This window comes from Pleurodeles waltl, chromosome 7, assembly GCF_031143425.1.
Source record: "Pleurodeles waltl isolate 20211129_DDA chromosome 7, aPleWal1.hap1.20221129, whole genome shotgun sequence".
NCBI classification, from domain to species: Eukaryota; Metazoa; Chordata; class Amphibia; order Caudata; family Salamandridae; genus Pleurodeles; species Pleurodeles waltl.
In genome coordinates, this window is record NC_090446.1 from 214981455 (window position 1) to 215002590 (window position 21136).

Sequence of the window (21136 nt, forward strand, 5' to 3'; positions counted from 1 at the left end):
TGGAGCAGGGGAAGGATTCCGTCACTCCACGGGAGATTTCTTCAGTTCTTCTGGTGCAGGATGAAGACAGGGAGTCCCCAAAGCGTGCACACCATGGAAACTGTTGCAGTTGCTGACTTGGAGCTGAGGTTGCTGAAGAAAAGTGTCTCTCTTGTAGACACTTTGTTGCAGTTACAGCGTTTCTTGGAGCAGGCTGCAGGTGATCCGAGGTCAGAGGATGCTAAAGTTGTTGCAGAGGATTCATGAAGGAAACTTGCAAGCAGAATCTGAAGAGAACCCACAGGAGAGACCCTAAATAGCCCTGAGAGGGGGATTGGCTACCTTATCAGGTATGGACCCATCAGGAGGGGTCTCTGACGTAACCGCTGGCACTGGCCACTCAGAGCCCCCAGAGTGTCCCAACAGCTTGCAAAGCAAGATGGCTGAAGTCTGGGACACACTGGAAGAGCTCTGGGCACCACCCCTGGGGTGGTGACGGACAGGGGAGTGGTCACTCCCCTTTACTTTGTCCAGTTTCCCTCCAGAGCAGGGGAGAAAGGGTCTCTGAACCGGTGTAAACTGGTTTATGCAAGGAGGGCACCATCTGTGCCCTTCAAAGCATTTCCAGAGGCTGGGAGAGGCTACCCCTCCCAGCCTGTAACACCTATTTCCAAAGAGAGAGGGTGCAACAACCTGCTCTCAGAGGAAACGCTTTGTTCTGCCTTCCTGGGACTGGGTTGCCCAGAACCCTGTCTGTGAGTTGGCAGCAGCTGTAGCTGCAGTGCAAGCCCCAGAGAGCTGGTTTGGCACTACTGGGGGTCCATGGTGGAGCCCACAGGAGGCATGGAATTGGCTCCCCAATACCAAAGTTGGAATGGGGGGACAATTCCACGATCTTAGACATGTTACATGGCCATATTCGGGGTTAGCATTGTGAAGCTACATATAGGTATTGACCTATATGTAGTGCACAAGTGTAATGGCATCCCCGCACTCAAAGTCCAGGGAAATGGCCCTGAACTATGTGGGGGCACCTTTGCTAGTGCAATGGTACCCTCACTCTTAGTAACTTTGCACCTAACCTTCAGCAAGTGAAGGTTAGACATACAGGTGACTTATAAGTTACTTAAGTGCAGTGAAAATGGCTGTGAAATGGTGTGTGCAGTGGCAGTCCTGTGTAAGGGTTTTCTGAGCTCCCTATGGGTGGCAAAAGAAATTCTGCAGCCCATATGGAGCTCCTGGAACCCCAATGCCCTGGGAACCTAGGTACCATATACTAGGGACGTATAAGGGGGGTCCAGTATGCCATTTGAAATTGGTAATTGAAGTCACTGGCCTACAGTGACACATTTAAAAGCAGAGAGAGCATAAGCACTGAGGTTCTGGTTAGCAGAGCCTCAGTGACACAGTTAGGCACTACACAGGCATACACATTAGGCCAATGGTTCCCAACCTTTTGACTTCTGTGGACCCCCACTTTATCATTGCTGGAACCTGGGGACCCCCATTGAATCATTATTGGAATCTGAGGACCCCCCCCACTGAGTCATTACTGAAAGGTGGGGACCTAATATGTTAATATTATTTAATTTTCTGAGCAGTCGCGGACCCCCCGAGGAGGCTTCGCGGATCCCCAGTGGTCCCTGGACCACAGGTTGGGAACCACTGCATTAGGCCACAAACTATAAGCACTGGGTTCCTGGCAAGCAGGATCCCAGTGAGACAGGCAAAACACACTGACGTATAGGTTTTTACCTATGAGCACTGGGGTCTTGGCTAGCAGGATCCCAGTGACACAGTAAAAATACACTGACACACACTCACAAACAGGCCAAAAGTGGGGGTAACCATTCTAGAAAGAGGCTACTTTCCTACAGTTACATAGATAATTACACTTTTGCGGGTTATATGGATAATTGGACTTTTGCCGATAGGTTTCACTGAAAGCAAACTTTTATTTCCCTTTATGTGTCTGCTTTGTGCTGATGGCGGCCGTCGGCTCGCTTATGTGAAACCTTTACTTTTCAGTTTACATGGCAAGGAAAGTCCGGTTAGTTATGTGAAACAGTTTTACTTTTCATTTTCAACTTATGTGGCAAGAAAAGTCCGTTTAGGAGTTTACAATGCTAATAGCTCTAACTCGAGCAAACGTGAGACCCATTGCATTGCAAATGCTTGTTTAAGACACTTGCTAAACTAAGCCAACTCACTACCTCAGTGAATTTAGGCCAGGGTATTGGTGCTTGTAGAAGGGCATGTTGGCGCACTTATGCTCTTCGTAAGTGCCAGGTTGTCAAACTAGACACTACGCATGAGAGCATCAAAACGGTTTTGACAGAAATGCAGCCCAGACTGTCTATATTCTCTTCTTAGTGTCTATAAAGTAATGGGTAAAACACAGCAGTGTCAATACGGTTATGATTGCGAAGGTGTTTTTTCAGCATCATTGGAGAGGGGATTCTTGAATTGTTTTAAAGAGAACAGGGGCCAATCAAAGGTTGTGTTGAATAGTATCGCTTCAGGAAATAGCACCCCACACAATGGCAAGTTTACTGGATGCGGACGTGGATGTAGTAAGTAATCTAATTTTCAAATTATGTTTGCACGAATCTTGTGGAACTTGTGAGTGGAAACCCGAGAGGAATTTAGTGAGGAAAAAAAAACAGAAGGGTATGTCCTCGTAAGTCATGGAACTGCATGGTAACCCCATCCCAGGCCTAACAAAAAAATCATAATTGGCCTCTACACTGACATGAATACCAGTAACCAATGGACCCAGTATTCTCATCACCCCAGTCATGTGGAGAGTGCAAGAGGAAAATGTAGGTAGAGCGAACTGGTGAATTTTGAGGTACTCACAAGATCTTTGCCTTGAACTCCGCTTTCGAAGGACCTGGATCTGCGGTGTAACGAAGACTTGTCCTTGTGTCTGTGCACTGAAGTGCTTCTCATGTCTATCTGTGATGACGTTAGCAGTGGCAAAAACACCAAGTCTGGGTCGAGCTCTAGAAAGAAAAGAGCATAAAGAGGTTGGAAAAGGCGGATGATTTAGAAACAGAGCAAGCTTTCTCAACTAAGCATTTAAATAGTCAATTTGCATCAAAGGCTATCTTGCACTGCAATCAAACTGCCAGCTACACTGACAAAGCACTTCAGATGCCAGATGCAATTCAAAAGCGAACAAGAATGACAATTGACAGAAACTCTGAAAAAAGCCACCATTAAGCCTGAGCTGAAAGCTTGAAAGTTAGCATTCAACGCTGGTGTGATCTCTCAATCCATAATTATGACAGTACTTAAACACTTATTAGTGCACCAGCTCTTAACATAATGAATTATCTCATGCAAGTGAGTGGTTCTGCAACGGGGAGGGTGGGGTTAGACACGGAGTGCAATTGAATATAGATATGTACACGTCTTTCATTTCCACACAACCTGAACTCTAGTGTGTAAATCCACTGAGGTGGGGCTACAGCTCTGGATCTCTACTAACTTGCACTAAGGTATCACGTACCACCACTTAACAAGTATTTTAGCAGTGTGCTACCCTGAGCCACTTTTTATGACGTGGTCATTGTGTTTTGCACCAGCTAAAAAAAAAAAAAAAATTGGATTCTCAATTTTAAGCAAAAAACGAACATTATTTTGCAGTAAAATACTGTTTCATTAGAGGAACCAATGGAAGGATGTGCTAAGTTACAGGCATGTGGCCTAGAAAATATACTAAACGCACTTTGTGTGAATGAGGAGACCCTTTCTCATTGGGAAACACAACAATAGCAATCATTTGCCACCGTAATTCCAGTGGTACACCAGTGAGTGCTTTCCTACTCTGGCTGGGGTGGGAAGGGGGAGCAGTAACCCATCTACAAAGTCAAAGACTTCCAACTTGTGAATGGTGGAAGGCAGACTCTGCGGAAACAGACAATGGTCCTGTATGCAGGAATGACCCACTGGGGTGCATGCACTGGTCAGTGTAGATCACTACATGTGCCCCCTCCAGATCATTCCTTGTATGCTTTACACCCTCCTATAAATTTTGCGATGCAACTTCTCAGAACAGTCACATCTCACTGTTTCAAAACAGTTTGAGTGCAAAAATGGGACTACCCACTTGACTACACTTAAAATGACAATTTCCTGTTTTTCCTGTCAGGAAATGTAAAGTGTAAATTCAGCTTATCCTTTTTAATATCTGGCACCCTGCCTTATGGGCTACTAATGCCTACCTTAGGGGTGGCTGCCAACAAGCCCCCATGAAAGACGCCACTTTGAAATAAACAACAGTCATTGACTCAAGATTGAACACGCCCTTAATCTAAACATCTGAACAAGTACGTAAATAACAGTTGGACTAGCCTTCCTCACAATAAAATAAAGTTCAGATTCAATCCAGGACTGCTAGGTCTGCAGACAAAGTCACGTTTAACCCTGCCTTCCAAGATGGAAGATAGATGGATCACTACAATAAAGTTGAGAGTATGGGATCATTCTGATGGATACAACTACCTGTGGATTCCTCACCTCATGAATACTCCCATGGCGCCAGCATTCGACGGAAATCTTCTTACTAGTCTCTGCACGTCGACGAGGACGTCACTGTCTCGCACGCGACGCCGTCTGACGTCATACAGGCAATAAGAGGTCCTCGACGACGTGCAGACGTCAGTTCCCTTTTTTCCGTGCATTCGAAACGGTTATCTTCGAGGGAGCAACTGTTACTCTTGCGGTTACAGTGTATATCTTGCTGCGTACTCTTTCTCTGTGGAAATAATGTCGCAGAGAAAGTCTGGATTTAAGCCTTGTCATGAGTGTGGAGGCAAGATGTCGGTGACGGATCCTCATTCCGATTGCCTTTGGTGTTTGAGCTCCGACCACGACGTCTCGACTTGTGATTCGTGTCAGCACATGAATCCGAAGGCCCTTAAAGAACGCGAGGCGAAGCTGTTTATGGCCAAGTCAAAGGAGAAGCATCACAAGAAAAAGTCTTCTCCAAGACATCGGCGTCATGGAGACTCCTGGCGCCGTAGAGAATCTCGGCGTCATTCAAGGGAGGCTCGTTCCAGGTCTCCGGATCGGCACCGGAGGACATGGGAGGTCAGCCCCACGGTGACGCCGCATCCTTCGACGCCGTTGCTCTCTCCGGCGTCTCCAACTTCGCCTGGACAGGCGTCGGTGATTGAGGTATTGGAGCCTCAAGTGTTTTCTCCGGCGCAGACGCCGAGGCCGGCGTCGGGGTCGCCTCCGAGTCAGGCACCCCAGTATCCGGCTTTTCCCACCCCTGGAGCCGATAGTTCCGCATTCTTGAATGCGATGTATGCCATCTTCCAACAGATGGCTCCAGGGGGTGCTCCGGCTGGGCCTTTGGCCTTTTCTTTGGGTGATCCTGCGCCTCTTCGGCCGGCACCCTTTATGCCCTTTCTCCCGTTTGGGAACGTGGGCTCGGCGCCAGTGTCGGCGCCGGTGGCCGCTCCGATGGCTTCGGAGGGATTGGCCCCAGGGATTTCCATCCCGTCGACGTCGAGATTTCGGCCTGTGACTCCGGTGGGTCCATCCGTTTCATCTGCTCTTCAGTCGGCGCCGAAGTTACCTGTGGCGCCGGATGCGGCGTCGGTGGCTTCGGAAGATCGGCGCCGATCTCAGACTTCGGCGGAGGTATTGTCGACTCCGCGGATTGAGCAACGACTGCATTCAAGGAGGCGTGCTCTCCGGGTACTAGAGGAGCAGGAGTACCAATGAGCCCTAGAGGAAGGAGAGCTAGAGGACTCGGGTGATGGGCTGCGTGGACTGGAGTCGGCCAGTGGGCTGGACACTTCCCCTGAGTGGGACCTTTCGTCCCCGGGGGAATATACCGAGGAAGCTGCTTCCTTTCATACAGTGGTACGGAAGGCAGCTAGTTTTTTGGACCTGCCTTTGCCGGTGGTGGAGGCGAAACAAAACCTTTTGACAGAGGTGTTGCATCCGGCCTCAGCCGCGGCGGAGCCTCTATTACCTTTTAATGACGCTCTGCTGGATCCGGTTTTAGAGGTGTGGAAGAAGCCGGCATCTTCCCCAGCAGTTCACAGAGCCGTGGCCAGGAGGTATCGGACGGCTCCAACTGATCCTGGTTTCCTATCTAGGCACCCTACGCCGGAGAGCTTGGTTGTGCATGCCTCCTGTTCGTCCAAGTCAGCGCCTGGTTCTTTTCCGACGGTGCCGGGGGACAGAGATTCAAAAAAGCTGGAGGCGCAGTCGAAGAAGATTTTTTCGTCCTGCAGTCTGGCTTTAAAAGCCACCAATGCAACCTGTATCCTGGGGAGGTATATTCATGCTCTGATGGATGACATCTCCTCTTCGTTTACAGAGCTTCCCCAGGGTCTTTTGGATCTTGTCTCTGATGCCCAGGCTGCTGCGACCCAAATTATCCAGACGGGACTGGATACCACCGACTCGGTAGCCAGAGCAATGGGCACAACTGTGGTGGAAAGGAGACAGGCCTGGCTCCGTAACTCGGGCTTTTCGGCAGATGTACAGTCCACATTGTTGGATCTCTCGTTTGATGGGGACAAACTGTTTGGGGCTAAGGCTGATTCGGCCTTGGAACGGTTTAAGGAGAGCAGGGCCACGGCTAAGTCGCTGGGACTCCAAGCTCCTTCTTCCACGGCCTCTTCCAGATTCTTCAGGAGGTTTCGTGGGTTTGGGCGTGGCTCTTCCTCCTCTTCCTTTCGGGGAAGATATCAGCAACCTGCCTCTTCCCATCCCTATAGATCTTTTAGGGGGAGGGGTAGGGTCCGCACCAGGGGAGCTTCTCAGCAGCACTCTGCCTCTTCCTCATCCTCTGGCGGGGTGCAGCAGGGGAAGCAGCCTTAGGCTTCCACCATTTCCCACTCACTCCTCTCCTGTAGGGGGAAGATTACAGCATTTTCTCACCAAATGGGAGACTGTTACGTCGGACACTTGGGTTCTCAGTGTTGTGGGAAAAGGCTACACCCTTCCCTTTCGGGAGTTTCCGCCCCTCATCCCGCCCCGCCCTTCGTATTGTTCACAAGAACACCTCCTGTTGCTAGAACAGGAGGTAGAAGTCCTCCTTTTAAAGGGCGCGGTGGAGTTGGTCCCGGAGCAGGAAAGGGGTCAAGGAGTTTACTCAAGGTATTTCCTGATTCCCAAGAAGGATGGTCGTTTGAGACCAATTCTGGACCTGAGGATCTTGAATTGGTTCCTCAAGCAGGAAAAGTTCAAGATGCTGACCCTAGCACAGGTGCTTTTGGCGTTGAACATGGAAGACTGGATGGTGTCTGTCGACTTGCAGGATGCTTACTTTCATATCCCGATACTCAAGTCACACAGGAAGTATCTCCGGTTTGTGGTGGGATCGCAACACTACCAGTTTGCGGTCCTTCCGTTTGGTCTTACTTCAGCACCTCGAGTCTTCACGAAGGTGATGTCGGTGGTTGCGGCAGAGCTCAGAAGGAAGGGGATAGCAGTATTCCCTTACTTGGACGATTGGTTAATCAAAGCCAAGTCCCCGGAGCTTGTGTTGCGTCATCTGCAGTCAACAACCCAGTTGTTGTTCGACCTGGGCTTTTCGGTGAACGAGCCCAAATCTCACCTAGAGCCCTCTCAGCGCCTCCTGTTCATAGGGGCAGTACTGGATACAACATTGGGTCGGGCCTTTCCTCCGCCTCAGCGGATTCAAGATATTCAGGATTTGGTTCCAATGTTTCGAAATGGAGCGGTAGTTCCAGTCCTCAAGGTCCTTCGTCTGCTCGGTCTTTTTGCCTCCTGCATTCTGTTGGTCACGCATGCTCGCTGGCACATGAGGGCTCTTCAGTGGTGCCTCCGAAGGCAGTGGTCTCAACACAGAGGGGATCTAGAGGGTACTGTCAAGATCTCCAGAGATGCTGCTGTGGATTTGAAGTGGTGGATTGCAAGCAACAATCTTTCACAAGGAAAGCCGTTCCAGCAGTCGCCACCAGTGACAACAGTCATAACGGATGCTTCCACTCTAGGGTGGGGAGCTCATCTGGGGGATCTGGAGATCAAAGGTCTTTGGTCTCCAGAGGAACAGATTTTTCACATCAATCTGTTAGAGTTACGGGCTGTACGTCTGGCTCTCAAGGCCTTCCTCCCTTCCCTTCGTGGTCAGTCGGTACAGGTCCTAACGGACAATACTACCACGATGTGGTACATAAACAAGCAGGGAGGAGTGGGGTCGTGCCTTCTCTGCAGAGAAGCTCTTCGACTATGGTCCTGGGCAAAGGACCATCGGATTTGCTTGATAGCAAACCATCTGGCCGGAGTTTTGAACGTGCGTGCGGACAGTCTCAGTCGCCACTTCTCGGCAGACCACGAGTGGCGTCTCGATCCAGATCAAGTCCGTTTAATCTTCCAGAAGTGGGGGTTTCCTCGGGTAGATCTGTTCGCCACTCGAGAGAACGCGCATTGTCCGTTGTTCTGCAGCCTTCAGTATCCGATGCAGGAAGCGTTGGGGGACGAGTTTCAAATGACCTGGTGCGGCCAGTTGCTTTACGCGTTTCCTCCCATACCCTTGATTCCTCGAGTATTGAGGAAGATTCGCCAAGACCGGGCTCTAGTAATCTTAATAGCTCCGGATTGGCCAAGGAGGGTGTGGTACTCCGACCTTCTCCAACTCTCAACGTGCCCGCCGCTCCGTCTCCCTTTCAGGGCAGACCTCCTCTCACAGTCGCAGGGGCAGGTTCTACACCCCAACCTCCAGAGTCTGCACCTACATGCCTGGAGATTGAACGGGGCAACCTGAGTTCCTTCTCTCTCCCGCCTGAGGTAGTGGATGTTATATTAGCGGCCAGGCGACACCCCACTAAATCTATCTACGCTAATAGGTGGTCTAAATTTGTTGCGTGGTGTGGAGAGAGGCAGATTGATCCCTTACATGCTCATCTATCGGACATTTTGTCTTTTGCTCTATCTCTGGCGCAAAAAGGTTGTGCAGTGGCTACCATTAAAGGTTATTTATCGGCCTTGTCAGCCTTCATATGTCTTCCAGACCAACCATCTTTATTTAAATCCCCTATTGTTATCAGATTCTTGAAAGGTCTTCTAAATCAATATCCTCCAAAGCCATTCGTTATGCCACAATGGGATTTGTCCTTAGTCCTGACTTTCCTTATGGGGTCCCCTTTTGAACCTATGCATTCTTGCCCCTTGAGGTATTTGGTTTTAAAAACAGTCTTCCTGATAGCTATAACATCAGCAAGGAGAGTGAGTGAGTTGCAGGCCTTATCAGTAAAACCCCCTTATACAACTTTTTATGGGGATAAGGTGGTGTTGAGGACCAAGGCTGCTTTCCTCCCGAAGGTTGTTTCACCCTTCCATTTGGCTCAGGCAATTACTTTGTCCACGTTCTATCCTCCGCCTCATCCTTCCAAAGAGGAAGAAAGACTGCACCGTCTGGACCCAAAGAGAGCGTTGAGCTTCTTTATCGATAGAACAAGGGATTTCAGGCTGGAGGATCAGCTGTTTATTGGATACGTGGGCAAGAGGAGAGGAAAGGCAGTCCACAAGAGAACACTATCCAGGTGGGTTGTTCTTTGCATTAAAATATGTTACTCTTTGGCAAAGAAGGATCCTCCTGAGGGCATTAGAGCTCATTCCACCAGAGCTAAGTCGGCCACTTCGGCCTTAGCCAGAGGTGTTCCTGTGGTCGACATCTGCAAGGCCGCAACTTGGTCGTCCCTTCACACTTTTGCAAAACATTACTGTTTAGATTCTGAGGTTAGAAGGGACGGCCATTTTGCACGGTCAGTGCTGCAGGATTTCTTGGTTTGACCATTTAGGCACCCACCGCCGGGCGTGGTACTGCTTTGGGACTCTATTCATGAGGTGAGGAATCCACAGGTAGTTGTATCCATCAGAAGAACGAGTTACTTACCTTCGGTAACGACTTTTCTGGTGGATACATTAGCTACCTGTGGATTCCTCACGGTCCCACCCGCCTCCCCGTTGCCTTTATGGTCTTGCCAAGTAATCCTTGAGTGCGCTCCTCTTGGTCCTTGAGGATGCAATAGATGTATATATATAATATATTTATATATATATATGTGTATATGTGTATATATCTTTATGTATATACTTGGTGTGTGTATATATTTTAAAAGAGAGTTTTATATATATATATATATATATATGTACATAAAAAGATTTACAGTTATTCATACAATGTGGTGTATTTTACAATATAATGGATGTTGCCTTGCTCTTTCATTGCATTGCCTGGTTGTTCTCATGCACGTAAAAAATGATTGGTACTGACGTCTGCACGTCGTCGAGGACCTCTTATTGCCTGTATGACGTCAGACGGCGTCGCGTGCGAGACAGTGACGTCCTCGTCGACGTGCAGAGACTAGTAAGAAGATTTCCGTCGAATGCTGGCGCCATGGGAGTATTCATGAGGTGAGGAATCCACAGGTAGCTAATGTATCCACCAGAAAAGTCGTTACCGAAGGTAAGTAACTCGTTCTTCTAGTCTCCCCTACCACACCCTGTATTTGTCTTCTAACCCCTACTGCACTGCCTCAGAAGTGAGGCGATTGCATCATCTGTCATCATTCTTTATTGTGCCCCCCCCCCTCGTTGTCCAACAAGGTATCATATGTAACCCACACCTCTAATAATGATTGTCAAGTATGGCACAGCTATGTGAAATGTAAGTTATTATACTGCGTATTATTTACGTATTTGATAACCATTATTGAATCTCATGCTGATATCTAACTCCCTCCAACGCCTAATAGAGCCTCGTTTGCATTATATAAATACTGAGTCAATACAAATAAATAAACCTGTCAAGTTGATAAAAATAAGTTCTATGACAATATAATGAGGTCGTTCAGGGGTGTAGGGAGATCCAGAAGGAGTAAAAGGAATTTCTTACCAGTACTGTTCGATGTTAACGGGGAAAGATTGTTTTCCAACGACCCTTCAGAACTGTACTCCAACCTCCAACATGGAGTGTCCTGTGGGGAAGCAGTGAAACAAGAAAACTCATCACCTGAAATGCTACATTAATATAACTTATTCCACACCAGACGTTCGCACAGTCTAAGAGGTGTCAAAGCCGGTCCATTATCTAGAAGCAAAGATACCCATGAAATAAAGTCAACATATTTGACCTGTTGTCTGGTGGGTTTATTCCAATGGCCATACCAAAGCGGTGAATCCACGAATAGATCAATGTATTGACTGTTTTGGGAATTTGTGTCTGTTGATCCCGCAACCAAAATGGTCCACAGAAGATACCTGTTAAATATATTAGACTGTGCATATTTATACTTTTTTTCTGAAAACACACTGGAATGCATCTGTTTTCGATTAGTCACTCACTTTCATGGCTTCATGGAAACCCAGTTTCTGCGGTCTCGCTACAGGCCACAGACCGCTTTAGTTTACTTTCAAGACCAGCACTTTATCCATACTTTAAGAATACTTGGACTTGGCTTTGGGTCAGCCCTTTTGTCATGATTGAGTAGTCGTTTGTCCATTTGACGGGCTTCCCTCTCTGTTTTGTGTTTGTCCCACCCCAGAGCTTTTCTGCTTTATTGTGGGTTTGGATTCGAGGAGGTGCAATCTTCCACTGCTGATGTCAGATTACTAGGTTTTCTTTTTTGCATTTCCTATAGCATTTTGTTTAAGTACTCGAGAGGAATACCTAACTTTTCTTATGCAGTCATCTCTTCTGGTCACTCTCTCCCTCTTTCCCCTGTGCATCGGAATTTTACTGTCCTCCCTGAGCTGGTGACTGCTCCCTGTCCATTTGCTCCTTATCCCACCTCACCCTTGCCATCCTGTACCAAGCTCTTTGTCTCTGAAAGGAGGCTCTGGCTGCCCTATTGGCTGTCAGGGATTGTAGAATTGCTGCAGAAGCATTGGCAAAGCCATTAACGTCAGGCGGCTCCTTGAAAGTACATTTTTTGTTATAGTTTTACCATTACATGAAGGCCACAACCTGGCATCACACCAACGTGACAACCTGGTGGCCATCTTGGAATTCTATTGTATTTATTCTTTATTACAGTTATATTGTTTCCAAGTTTGGCACCACGCTGCATCGAGATGTGATGTGACAACATGGTAGCCATCATGTAAGAATCTAACAATAATAAAAGACCACAAAATATCATTCCAAGATGGCTACTGAATGGTATTGGCTTTGCCAAAACATTAACAAGACAATCCTGGTGTAGTAAAGTACCCTCTTTCCTGGCATGGTTACTCCCATTTTCTGCCTGTTGTCAGTGTGTTTGACTGTGTTCACTGGGATCCTGCTTACCAGGACCCCAGTGATTATGCTCGCTCCCTTCTCACTAGGTAACTTGTACCATTTTCACCCCACATTTGGCATACTGGTGCCCCCAAGTAAGTCCCTAGTATATGGTGCACAGGTACCCAGGGCATTGGGGTACCAGAGGGGTATAATGCACCCATGGGGAGCCCATGCAAAGTGTTCTGCAGGTCTGCCATTGCAGTCTGCATGAAAGGGTGCATGCACCCTTTTTCACCATAGGTCACTGCACCAGGTCACCCCTATGGCAGGCCCTCCTAGCCCAGAGGCAGGGTGCAAGTACCTGTGTGTGAAGACACCATTGCACTAGCAGAGGTGTCCCCACAAACTCAAGTGCCATTTTCATAGACATCGCGGGTACGCCATTTCACACCTGTACTGGACATAGGTCACTACCTATGTCCAGCTACATAATGGTAACTCTCAACCTAGGCACGTTTGGTATCCAACATGTCGGAATCATACCCAATACTGTTGCCAGTATTGTAAGTATGATTCCATGAACTCTGGGGGCTTCTTAGAGGACCCCCTCAGCACTGCTCCTACCAGTCTTCCAGGGTTTCCCATGCAGCCCAAGCTGCTGCCACCCCTCAGACACGTTTCTGCCCTCCTGCAGCTTGAACACCTCAAGTCCAGGAAGACCGAACAAAGGATTTCCATTGGGAGAGGTGGTAACACTCTCTCCCTTTGGAAATAGGTGTTGCATGGCTTGGGAGGGGTGGCCTCCCCAAGCCACTGGAGTGCTTTGAAGGGTACATTTGGTCCCTCCGTGCAAAAACAAGTCTACACTGGTTCAGGGACCTCCAGTCCCTGCTCTGGCACAAAACTTGACAATCGAAAGGTGAGTGACCACTCCCCTGTCCATCACCACCCCAGGGTGGTGCCCAGAGCTCCTCCAGAGGGTCCCTGGGTTCTGCCATCTGGAATCCAAGATTGGCAGGGACCTCTGGGAGCCTCTGAGGGGCCAGGCCAGGTAGGTGACGTCAGAGCCTCCTCCTGATAGTTGGTCACCTGGCTAGGTGACAAATCCCCCTTTCAGGGCTATTTAGGGTTTCCTCTCTTGAGTTGGTCCTCAGATTCAGCTTGCAAGATTCCAGCAAAACACCTCAGTCAAACTCCACATCGACTTCTAGCCACTGGAACCGTGACTGGTCCCTCCAGGAACTGACAATCCGCATCCACTCCGAAGACTCTTCTTGCAACATTGTTTCCACAGCTCCTTTCAGCTTCTGCAACAGTTTTCCGGCTGTGCATCCTCTGAGGCCAGCAAGTCTTTAGTCTGCATGAGAAGGAAGAAGGAATCTCCCTTGGAGTGAAGAAGTCACTCCCCTGCATCCGCATTTGCCTTTGCCAAGGCTTGTTGGTGAAATTCCTGCACCAACACCCGTCTGCAATCTCCATTCCAGCATGGGACATCTTCTGCATCCATCAGGAACTCTTCTCCAGTTCCAGGACTGCAGTGCTGACCTGATCTTCATTACCATCGACCAACTCCTGCAAGTACAGCTGGGTGGGTAGTAGCTCCTACTCCGCCTGGACTCCACTGTGTCTCCTGGACTTGGTCTCCTTTCTCCTTAGGTCTTACCCTCCAGGAATCCACCGCTGGTTTCTTGCAGTCTTGTCTGGGTGTCTTTCCTTCTTTTCCTTCCTTGTTCGTGGTTTGGGGAAATTCCAGTGATTTACTCCTGCTTTCCTGGTCACTGGGGGGTACTATGTTACTTACCTCTGTGGTTTTCTAGTACTCCCAGCTCCCCTCTACACATTCCACTTACCTAGGTGGGGGTCCTGTGTTTGCATTTCATTTTTTAGTGTCAAGCCTGTGACAGCGCATAAATATGCGCTCTCGCTAGCGAGACTCTATTGTACCGCCCAGCCCCTCGCCCTGCCCCGCGCTACTCACCTCCTCTCCTGCCTCTTTTCTTCTTCTCTTTTCTTCCTCTGTGCTCTTCTTCTGTAGTCTTCATCTGTACTCTTCTTTCTCTCCTGCTCCCCGTCTTCTGTCTTCATCTGTGTTCTTCTTCTGTGTGCTTCTCTCTCTCTCTTTGCACCGCGACCTGCATGTGCTTTCTTCTTCTCTGTCCCTCTTCTTGGCTCTTCCCTCTGCTGCTCGTCGCTCCTCTTCTTCTGTATTCTTCTGTCTTCTGCGCTCCTCTTCTTCTTTACCTTCTTCTGTGTTCCTCGGTCTCCTGCGCTCCTCTCCTTCTTTACCTTCTTCTGTATTCTTCTGTCGTCTGCGCTCCTCTTCTTCTTTACCTTCTTCTGTGTTCCTCTGTCTCCTGCGCTCCTCTTCTTCTTTACCTTCTTCTGTGTTCTTCTGTCTTCTGTTCTTCGGCTCCTCTTCTTCTTTACCTTCTTCGGTGCTCTTCTGATCTTCGGCTCCTCTTCTTCTTTTTCCTGCTTCTTGGTTCTTCCCGCGCCTGTCCTCCTGCTCCTGTCTCGTCTCTCTCCCTCACTCGCCACCTCCCCTGTAACCCCCCCTATCTTCCTATCCTTTCACTCTACCTCTCACCCTCACTCACCTCCATCGCTGCAACCCCCTATCTTCTATCTCTCACCCTCACCCACAACCCCCCCTCCCCTATCTTCCTAACCTTCCTCCTAACTCTCTTCCTAAACTCACCCCCCCATCTCTTCTCCCCTCTACCTGTCCCCCCTCCCTCCGCTTTCCCGCCGCCACCTCCTGCACACCCCGCCCCCCCCAGCTCCCATTCGTCGCCCCACTCCCGTCCCCCCCCCCAGCTGACCCCTCCCCCCCTCCTCCCTCTTATGGCGGCCGATGTACGACTGCGCAGCGGGCGCGCCAAAGGCAAGCCCGCCTGAGCCCGTCTGCACCTGGCCCGCGCCCAGCGCCACGACCCCTGGTCCTCAGCACTCCCAAACCCTGCTGCACCGCTACGACTCCATCACCCTCCACGCCCTCAACCCAGGGCGCTCCAGCACCTGCTTCCAAGCTAACCCGAAACGTACCCATGGACCCTTCGCATGTCACACCTGCAGACTCACCTTCCACCACAAAACTACCACGACCACCAGCCCACGCGCCATCAACCACCTCAAATGCATCCTGGTCAACGCTCGATCCGTCCACAAGCACGCCGTTGAACTCTGGGACCTCCTGGACTCCACAGCACCATACGTTGCCTTCATCACTGAGACCTGGATGAACGCCTCTTCGGCCCCCGACATCGCCATAGCCATCCCCGAAGGCTACAAGATTTCCAGGAAAGACGGCACCAACCAAGTAGGAGGAGGAATCGCCATCGTCTTCAAAGACTCCATCAGCGTCACCACCTCCACCGAAGACACCCCCCTCGCCGCCGAGCACCTGCACTTCCAGATCCGCACTGACCCCAGGACCACCCTCAGAGGATCCCTCATCTACCGTCCCCCCGGACCGCGCGGCCTCTTCAGCGACTCCATCACCGACTTCATCTCCCCGCACGCCCTCGCCTGACTACATCCTCCTCGGCGACCTCAACTTCCATCTAGAACAGAACAACGACCCCAACACCACCGCCCTGCTCGACAACCTCGGCCTCAAGCAACTGGTGAACACCCCCACCCACATCGCCGGGCACACGCTTGACCCCATCTTCTCCGCCAGCAAACACGTTTCCTTCAGCCACGCCTCCGCTCTACACTGGACCGACCACAGTTGTGTCCACTTCACCTTCCGACGCGAGACCCGCCACCTCCGCACTCAACCCATCCCTCGTCGACAGTGGAACAAAATCCCCGAAGAACAGCTTTTCTCCACGCTCATCGACAACCAACCTACCTTCAACGGCGACCCCAACGACGCAGCCCTCAGCCTCACGAACTGGATCACCAACTACGCAGACAACCTCGCTCCCCTCAGACACCTTCCAAGACAGGCCAACACCAAAAAACCTCTCTGGTTCTCTGACACCCTTAAAGAATCAAAGAAAACCTGTCGCACCCTCGAGAAAGCCTGGCGTAAGGACCACACCGCAGACAACATGACCGCCCTCAAGAACGCTACCCGCGAACACCACCACCTGATCCGCGCAGCCAAAAGGAATTTCTTCAGACAGACTGGACAAAAACAGCCACAACAGCAGAGAACTCTTCAGCATCGTAAAAGAGTTCTCCAACCCCAACGCCAATGCCAATGCCATCACGCCCTCACAAGACCTGTGCAACTCCCTCGCCACCTTCTTCCATCGTAAGATTACCGACCTACACGACAGCTTCGGACACCAGACCCAGCCGACCAACACTGAACCCACACCCCCAGCCATCACCCTCAACGCCTGGACCCACATCAACACAGAAGAAGCCAAAACCACCATGAACTCAATCCACTCCGGTGCCCCCTCGGACCCCTGCCCACACTTCATCTTCAATTGTAATTGTAATTGTAATCGTATTTATATAGCGCTTACTACCCCTGACGAGGCGTCGAAGCGCTTTTCGATGAGTAGCACGCTACTCCGGTACCCAACAAGAATTAGTGATGGATTAGTATAATTTAATAAGGAGTACAGTTTTAGTATTATTATGAGTTAATTTGAGTTGCGGATATGAGAGTTTGTTAGTTAGATTGACTGGAGTAATGGAGGGGTGGAGGAGGAAAGAAATCCAGAAGTGTTAATTGGGAGTTTATCCTTCATTTGCTCAATCCAAAGGCTTGAGATGAATAAAAGGGGGGCGGAGGGGAAAGAGGATGTGGAAGGGTTAGGGAGAGCATAGTAGCAGGGTGAGATGAATGCAGGAGAATTTAGTAGGGTTGTGTGGGAGGTCACAGAGGTAGAGTGAGGTTTGGTGAGTTAGATGTGGGGGTGGAGGGATGAGCTTAGGCAGAGATATTTAGGAGATGGAAGTGGTCGAAGGGATTTGGGATGAGTCCGAGTGAGAATGGAGGATAGTTTGATAGAGACATGACATAAGAGCGATGAGTAGATAAGTGTGATAAAAAGAGAGCAGAAATTCATAGAAACATGCCAGGCACAGAAACAACATATACACATATATATATATATATTTATACACACACACACACACACATGACTATACACACACATCTGCACATACAATACATAATTAGAAACATGGGTAAAAAATACTTAGTCGTCCATCCATCATCCTGGTAAAAAGGCGGGAACTCCCCCACCTACCTCGAGGGTGGACGGGGCGTGGACCAGCGGGCGGAGCCCACAGGTGCTCCACAAAGGGAGAAACCCTCCACTCTGTGTCTCCAGCAGAGGAAGACAGAAACCGCGCGTCCCAGTCAGACAAAGACCACGCTCCAGCACATCATCAGCTCACCTCCAGGAAGGATTCCAGATCCCCTCCGCCATGGGATCTCTGAGCGCACAGCCCCGCCCCGCCCCATCCCTGCTAAGCCCAAGAGCCAGGGTGGGCCGTCCTTTCCAGAAGGTGAGCTTCAAACCGCGGCATTTGCCGCGTCCACATTGTACACTAGGGTACGTGATGGGCCACGGGGGCAAAACGTCTTCAGCAACCTTGTGTGCCCCCGGCAATGTCATTGCCACTAGTGCGTCCCCGCGGAGATGTCCTCGCGCTCCTGCGCATCAACGACGCACCACGCGAGTCGGCGGCAAACGCAGTGGGGTCGCCTTGGAAAGCTGTCCATCATTCTGGCAAGAGGTGGGAAATTCCCCTACCTATTTCGAGGGTTGACGGGGCGTGGCTCAGCGGGCGGAGCTTACAGGTGCTTCATAAAGGGGGAACCTTCTACTCTGTGTCTCCAGGAGAGGAAGATAGAAACCGCGCGTCACAGTCAGATACAGATTACGCTCCAGTACATCATCAGTTCACCTCCAGGAAGGATTCTGGATCTTCCTCTGCTATGGGATCTCTGAGCGCACAGCCTTGCTTTATCTTTGCCAAGCCCGAGAGTTAGGGTGGCTTGTCCTTTCCAGAAGCTGAGCTTCGACTGCGGCACCTGCTACGTTTATATTGGTAAGTGCTTCCTTTGAGGTTTAGTTTCTGTAAAATGAGCATCGTGGCCTACACAACCGGAGTATTTTCTACGAGTATGTCAGTAAGCGTTACCTAGCATGTTTTATATACCCTGTTTATATTGTACAATAGGGGTACGTGATGGGCCACGGGGTAAACGTCTCCAGCAACCTTGTGTGCCTTTGGCAATGTTATTGTTACTAGTGCGTCTTTGTGGAGATGTCCTCGTGCTTCTGCGCATCAACAACACACCACCGGAATCGGCGGTAAAACGCAGTGGGGTCGTTTTGGAAAGCTGTCCGTCATCCTGGCAAGAGGCGGGAATTCCCTACCTACTTCGAGGGTGGACGGGGCGTGGCTCAGCGGGCGGAGCTTACAGGTGCTTCATAAAGGGAGAACCTTCTACTCTGTGCCTCCAGGAGAGGAAGATAGAACCCGCGCGTCACAGTTAGATACAGATTACGCTCTAGTACATCATCAGTTCACCTCCAGGAAGGATTCTGGATCTTTTTTTGCTATGGGATCTCTGAGCGCACAGCCTTGCTTTATCTTTGCCAAGCCCGAGAGTTAGGGTGGCTTGTCCTTTCCAGAAGCTGAGCTTCAACTGGGGCACCTGCTACGTTTATATTGGTAAGTGTTTCCTGTTGAGGTTTAGTTTCTGTAAAAATGAGCATCGTGACCGAACCAACCGGAGTATTTTCTACGAGTATGTCAGTAAGCGTTACCTAGCATGTTTTATACGCCCCGTTTATATTGTACACTAGGGGTACCTGACGGGCCACGGGGTAGACGTCTCCAGCAACCTTGTGTGCCTTTGGCAATGTTATTGTTACTAGTGTGTCTCTGTGGAGATGTCCTCGTGCTTCTGTGCATCAACAACGCACCACCGGAATCGGCGGTAAAACGCAGTGGGGTCGTTTTGGAAAGCTGTCCGTCATCCTGGTAAAAAGCGGGAATTCCTTTACCTACATTCGAGGGTGGACGGGGCGTGGCTCAGCGGGCGGAGCTTACAGGTGCTTCATAAAGGGAGACCTTCTACTCTGTGTCTCCAGGAGAGGAAGATAGAACCCGCGCGTCACAGTCAGATACAGATACAGATTACGTTCTAGTACATCATCAGTTCACCTCCAGGAAGGATTCTGGATCTTTTTTTGCTATGGGATCTCTGAGCGCACAGCCTTGCTTTATCTTTGCCAAGCCCGAGAGTTAGGGTGGCTTGTCCTTTCCAGAAGCTGAGCTTCAACTGGGGCACCTGCTACGTTTATATTGGTAAGTGTTTCCTGTTGAGGTTTAGTTTCTGTAAAAATGGGCATCGTGACCGAACCAACCGGAGTATTTTCGACGAGTATGTCAGTAAGCGTTACCTAGCATGTTTTATACGCCCCGTTTATATTGTACACTAGGGGTACCTGATGGGCCACGGGGTAAACGTCTCCAGCAACCTTGTGTGCCTTTGGCAATGTTATTGTTACTAGTGTGTCTCTGTGGGGATGTCCTCGTGCTTCTGTGCATCAACAACGCACCACCGAAATCGGCGGTAAACGCAGTGGGGTCGTTTTGGAAAGCTGTCCGTCATCCTGGTAAAAAGCGGGAATTCCTTTACCTACATTCGAGGGTGGACGGGGCGTGGCTCAGCGGGCGGAGCTTACAGGTGCTTCATAAAGGGAGAACCTTCTACTCTGTGTTTCCAGGAGAGGAAGATAGAACCCGCGCGTCACAGTCAGATACAGATTACGCTCTAGTACATCATCAGTTCACCTCCAGGAAGGATTCTGGATCTTTTTTTGCTATGGGATCTCTGAGCGCACAGCCTTGCTTTATCTTTGCCAAGCCCGAGAGTTAGGGTGGCTTGTCCTTTCCAGAAGCTGAGCTTCAACTGGGGCACCTGCTACGTTTATATTGGTAAGTGTTTCCTGTTGAGGTTTAGTTTCTGTAAAAATTAGCATCGTGACCGAACCAACCGGAGTATTTTCTACGAGTATGTCAGTAAGCGTTACCTAGCATGTTTTATACGCCCCGTTTATATTGTACACTAGGGGTACCTGATGGGCCACGGGGTAAAAACGTCTCCAGCAACCTTGTGTGCCTTTGGCAATGTTATTGTTACTAGTGTGTCTCTGTGGAGATGTCCTCGTGCTTCTGTGCATCAGCAACGCACCACCGGAATCGGTGGTAAACGCAGTGGGGTCGTTTTGGAAGGCTGTCCGTCATCCTGGTAAAAGGCGGGAATTCCTTTACCTACTTCGAGGGTGGACGGGGCGTGGCTCAGCGGGCGGAGCTTACAGGTGCTTCATAAAGGGAGAACCTTCTACTCTGTGTCTCCAGGAGAGGGAGATAGAACCTGCGCGTCACAGTCAGATACAGATTACGCTCTAGTACATCATCAGTTCACCTCCAGGAAGGATTCTAGATCTTTTTCTGCTATGGGATCTCTGGGCGCACAGCCTTGCTTTAGTTTCCAAAGAAACTATAAATCAATAGAAATATACATATAATCTGAAAAAAATATTTATCCCCATAGGCATATGCAGTTCATAGTTGTTTGAAAAAGGTGGTTATGAAGGAAAGAGCCAACTCTTGAGTAGTTTCCTGAAAACAAGAAAGTTATCTGTGGCTCTTATAGTTGGGGGTAATGAATTCCATAGTTTGGCTGCTTGGACGGAGAAGGATGTACCACCTACAGTCTTTTTCTTGTATGGTGGTGTTCTAAGGCGGGGTGCCAGTCTTGAGCGGAGGGTTCTTTGTTGGATGTATTTGGTAATTTTCTTTCTGATGAAAAGCGGTCCTGTTCCATGTATAGCTTTGTGGGTGATACAAAGCAGCTTGAAAGTGCATCTTCTGCCAACGGGTAGCCAGTGTAGTGCTCTCAAGGCAGGGGAGATGTGGGCTTGCGGCTTTATATGTAGTAGTAGC

At 49.7% G+C, this 21136-nt stretch overlaps 1 protein-coding gene across 1 annotated transcript in view; it reads right to left on the reverse strand.

Annotated features, from left to right (window-relative positions):
• LOC138247235 (protein spire homolog 1-like) overlaps positions 1-21136 on the reverse strand; it is a 275991-nt gene that overhangs the window by 126505 nt on the left and 128350 nt on the right. The window contains exons 10-11 of the mRNA XM_069201970.1: positions 10871-10952; positions 2839-2984 (exon numbers count right to left, since the gene is read on the reverse strand). Of these exons, the coding sequence (XP_069058071.1) occupies positions 2839-2984; positions 10871-10952 (228 nt within the window). The remainder of the gene's footprint in view (positions 1-2838; positions 2985-10870; positions 10953-21136) is intronic.